Source organism: Gekko japonicus, unplaced genomic scaffold, assembly GCF_001447785.1.
Source record: "Gekko japonicus isolate JY-2015 unplaced genomic scaffold, Gekko_japonicus_V1.1 scaffold204, whole genome shotgun sequence".
Classification (NCBI taxonomy): domain Eukaryota; kingdom Metazoa; phylum Chordata; class Lepidosauria; order Squamata; family Gekkonidae; genus Gekko; species Gekko japonicus.
This window is the reverse complement of record NW_015159716.1, coordinates 392,548-397,382: the sequence shown is the minus strand read 5'-3', so window position 1 is coordinate 397,382 and position 4,835 is coordinate 392,548. Positions and strand designations below refer to the sequence as shown.

At 48.9% G+C, this 4,835-nt stretch overlaps 1 protein-coding gene across 1 annotated transcript in view; it reads left to right on the top strand.

Moving 5' to 3' along the window:
* LOC107113404 (plexin-B1-like) overlaps window positions 1–4,835 on the top strand; it is a 122,855-nt gene that overhangs the window by 53,068 nt on the left and 64,952 nt on the right. Inside the window, 1 exon segment of the mRNA XM_015414766.1 lies at window positions 650–832. Coding sequence (XP_015270252.1) covers window positions 650–832 — 183 coding nt within the window.

Genomic DNA, 4,835 nt, shown 5'->3' with positions numbered 1-4,835 from the left:
CAATATCCTGACGTGGAATGTTTCTAAGTTTGAGGCAGGGGTGTTGGCTCAGCAGCAGAGTGTCTGTGCTGCAGGCAGAAGGTCACAGTGCCAATCCCTGATACTTCTAGTTCAGTGATAGCAAACCTTTTAGAGACCGAGTGCCCAAACTGTGACCCAAAACCCACTTATATATCGCAAAGTGCCAACACGGCAATTTAACCTGAATACGGAGGTTTTACTTTAGAAAAAACAACTCATACATTAACTTAAGATGATCCAAACAAAGTAAGGAAAGCAATCCCAAATGCTTTCATTTACTTAAAATTATTTGGCAGAGAATTTGACACTTTAATGATGGTCTGGGCCTGGCTGGGGCGATGGCACGCGTGCCCACAGAGAGGGCTCTGAGTGCCACCTCTGGCACCTGTGCCATAGGTTCGCCACCACTGTTCTAGTTAAAAGGATCAGATAGTAGGGGATGGTTAAAACCTGAGGCCTGGAGACCCCCGCTGTTGCTCAGAGTAAACAGTTCTGACCTTAATAGGCCAATGGTGTGTTCATATGTAAATTCCTCTGTTGCCACTCAGCAGTATGAAATGGATAATCAGAAGAGACCTCCAGAATATCGGCTGAGGTGGAAAACTTTTCTTATTTCTTCCCTCCCAAGGACACTTTGGATGCCTACCCATGCGGCTCAGACCACACCCCCAGCCCCATGGCCAGCCGGGTGCCACTCGAAGCAGCCCCAATCCTGGAGAAGCCGGACGCCCGTCTGACTGCAGTCGCTGTCAGCATCGAAGACGGACACACCGTCGTTTTCCTGGGGGACAGCAGAGGTCGGCTGCACAAGGTATGGGCTCCTCGGCTCCCGCGTAGGAGGAGAAGGAAGCCTCGTAGGGGATCGTGGCTCCGCCCCTACCCAAGCCAGGTTTTGGCTGTTGCTTGCAGGGACAAGTCAGGGCCGCTTTGCACATTGCTTGTTCCAACGGCAGAGATTCATCCTGGATAAAGAAATGTGCAGGTGTTTATCATCCATCTAGTATTGATAAGCGCCCCTCCTGGGTGGTCAAAAAATCCGCAAGAGCTTTGCATAAAAATGATAAAGAGGAACAAGAAACAATAGATAGGGGTTAATTCCTGCCCCCAAACCACACAAAAATATAAAACAAAACAATAGAGATCAGATGGGGCTGGGGGAGGCAGTCAGTGGGGTGGGGAAGGCCGGGGTGAGGGAAAGTGGCAACTGGAAGAGTTTTGGAAGGCGTGGAAACTTAAGTCATTCGGAAGAGGGAGAAGAGCGAGAGAGGAAGAAGTGGGAGCCAGCAGGGAATGGAATTTCCACTCCCCCTGTGGAGTCCTGAGCGGCCGGCTTTGCATAATGTATTCTGCTGGTCGCAGGGAGACCTGAAGAGAGAGGCAGAGCTCTCAGGCGGCACCCCTGGGGGCAGCCTGGAATCCCACAGAGTGCCCCTGCTGCCTCCTGAGATCCCACCAGGCCTGTTGCCAGCAGGGGCACTCCGACATAAATTTGCAACTAGAAACTTATTTGGAAATGGAAAACGCGAAAGGCTGTTGTGCATCTGGTACCAGTTCCGATATTTGTGCACAATCAGAGCTATTTTTGAGCAGGAACGCACAGGAACTGAGTTCCGGCTGGCTCCTGAGTTGGCCACGCCCAGCAGGAACTCATTAGCATAATAGGCCACACCCAACAACAGAAACTCATTAGGATTGGCTACATTCGGGGTGTGTGGCCTAACATGCAAAGAAGTTCCTACTACAAAAAAAGGCCCTGGGTTTTGACCACAAACAAGGGAAACAGAATAAGAAGCAAAAGGTTGGTGTGGCTGGATGACCACACTTCTGGTAACATGGGGGTGCAGCCTAATAGGCTAATGAGCGGTGCTGTCAGGTGTGTGGCCTAATATGCTAATGAGTTTCTGCTATTGGGTGTGGCCTATTATGCTAACGAGTTCCTGCTGGGCTTTTTCTCCAAAAAACGTCCTGTGCACAATCATGGGCTGCGCACCGTGTAAGTGTGGCTCTTTTTTTGGACCATGCAGAAGCAGGCCAGGAATTGGAGATGCAAGGACAGAAACACTCTGCTCCACACGGGATGACATATACGTCCGGGTTTTTTTTTTACACTGAGACAAATTTCAGCACCGGGAAAAATTAATGTGTGCTGCTGACTCTTAGGACTCCCCCATCCTCATTGTTTCCCACATAGAATAAGTGAGCCTTGAGCGGGACTTGATGTGCCAGAACTGCCCTGCAGCAGCACTTAGCTCAGACTTCTCTCTGAATATGGTGGACTGCGCAAGAGAACCACATCTCCCCAGGCCCTCCCTGTCCTTAGCTATTTTTTTTTTAAAACATTCAGCATTCTGCAGTTCAGAAAGCTAAATTCAACAGGTTTCCGTAAGGAAGAAACTGTGGCCACTGCAACAATGGCTGCTGTTTTGCAGATATGGCAACTGAAGCTGAGGGGAGAATCTGTCCATGGCTGAGTCTACCCGAATCATTTGTAGTCGAAGCCATTACCCAGTGATAACTCACTCAGTGGTTTGGGAGCCACATGGGGCTCTTTGGCATATCACCTGTGGCTCTGCAGAGCACTGTTCCCCAATGTGGCACCTGCCCCATGTTTATAGAAAGTGGGCAAGGCCCCTTGTCTGGTGGAGCTAGTGGTTGGCTGTTGGTTCCCACCTTGAAACAGCTGCCACTGGAATAACAGGCCAGGGGTAAGCCTCCCTGAGGTGCAGGCCTCGTGCGAGGGATGGAAGTAAATGTGGCTTGTTTGGATGGTGGTAATTGCAAACGTAGCTCTCTGTGAGCTGTGGATTAAGTACCAGTGCCATAACCCATCACTGTAGCCGTACAGCAGTTTCTCCCCACTATGATTCCTCAAGGCAAGACAATCAATGTTCACTCGTTCAGCCCAATTATCCTGTCAGCATAGGCCATTTTGGTGGTGCCTGTACCACTGTATTGTTTGTTGCGGGCAGGCCCCAATCAACCCATGCTGTCAAGAAGCAACCTTTCCTCCAATAGTTGGTCCTTGGCGCCACCTGGTGGCCCTCCTCCAAAATGAAGCCTGGGCTAGCCGCTTCCGCGGATGTACCCCGAAACGTACCGCTGGAAGCGACTAGCGAAGTCAGAGATCCCAGAAGAGATCAGGGCCTTGCGGGACCTTTGAGAGTTCCGCAGAGCATGCAAGACGGAGCTCTTCCACCAGGCCTTTGACTAAGGAGCCGCTGCCGCCACCATCTTCACCACCACCAACCTCATTATTAAAGAGGCGCCCGACTCCACCATTACAGCCTGTGCCAGTCGTGTGTATATGATAAAGACTTAGAACTGGTGAATAAAGTAACCATTGCCGCCATCCCTCATATATTAGTTTACAACCAGCTAGCACTTTATGCTTTGAATTGTTTTTAGATGGTTTTAACGATGTTGTAATTGTTTTTATGCTGTTCTTGTAACCCGCCCTGAGCCTGCTTCATCGGGGAGGGCGGGGCATAAATCAAATCAATCAATAAATAAATTCTGATCTGGGCTTCTCTTTTGGGTTCTGTGAAGACCAGTCATTCAGGAGTTACTTAGATTATCTTCCAGAGGGTGGTGGCCATGTTGGTCTGCAGTGGAAGAGCTAGACTGGATTCCAGTAGCCACTTAAAGACCAACAATATTTCTGGGCTGGAGGCTTTCGAGAGTCAAAGAGCTCCCTTTGTCAGATATGGATTAAATTATCTTCTGCCCGCTCCCTTCCTGCTGGTCTCCCTTCTATATTTTACTGCTCAAGTCTTGCATGATCTCTGCTGGGGTTTTTTGAGTGTCGCTCCTCTCATTCTTCTTAATGTGCCCGTTTTATTGCAGGTTTTACAGTTTATCATGCTGCTGGTTTATTTATTTAGTTATAAGTGCCCTTCTGGATGCCACACGCCGCTTCGGAAACATTTCTATTGAGAGAGCCGGGGCATCAATATTTTAAATAAACTTTTCTCGTAAAGTTCTTTCCAGCAACCAGAAAGAAACCTGTGCTTTCCTGGGCTGGATTAGGGACACGGGGTTTTTATCTTACCACAGATGCTAATTTTCGGTCCCCAGACGTCTCCCCTCTGCTTTCGTTAGGTGGATTACAATCAGTGTTCCCTCTAAGCTGTGGAGTCTTGTGAGCAAAAATTCTACTTTGTGAGCTACTGGCATTAAAGTTGTGAGCGAGCAATTTGGCTGCTGCATAGATTAGTTTGCTCTGGAGCCCGCCTTCCTGAGCTGAGACAAAAATGTGTTAGTCGGAGGCATAAAAAACTGTGAGCTAGCTCACGCGAAGTCAGCTTACAGGGAACACTGATTCCAATACCCATGATACCTTCTCATCCTTTGCAAGCATCCTGTACGACACCCCTTCCATCTTCTGACCAGGATAAAAGGACTCAGATCTCCATTTCTACTCTGCTGTGTCTGGCGAAGGGAGCTTTGACTCTGGAAAGCCGATACCCCGAAATTCGTGTTGGTCTCTAAGGTGCTACCAGACTTGGATCTGGCTGTTCTACTGCAGACCAACAGGGCTACTCTGTGAAATTGCATATAAGTAAACGCACATGCAATAGATCCAGCAGCTTGCTTTTCATAATCCTTTGGAGGCTTGGAACTCCTTTGTTGCAGAACTCCAACATGGGAGCATTTCATAGGATCATAGAATCACACAGTTGGAAGGGACCTCCGGGGTCATCTAGTCCAACCTCCTGCACAATGCAGGAAATTCACAAATATCTTCCCCTCCACACTCCCAGTGACCCCTGGTCCACGCCCAGAAGATGACAAAAAAAAAAAAAAACCTCCAGCAT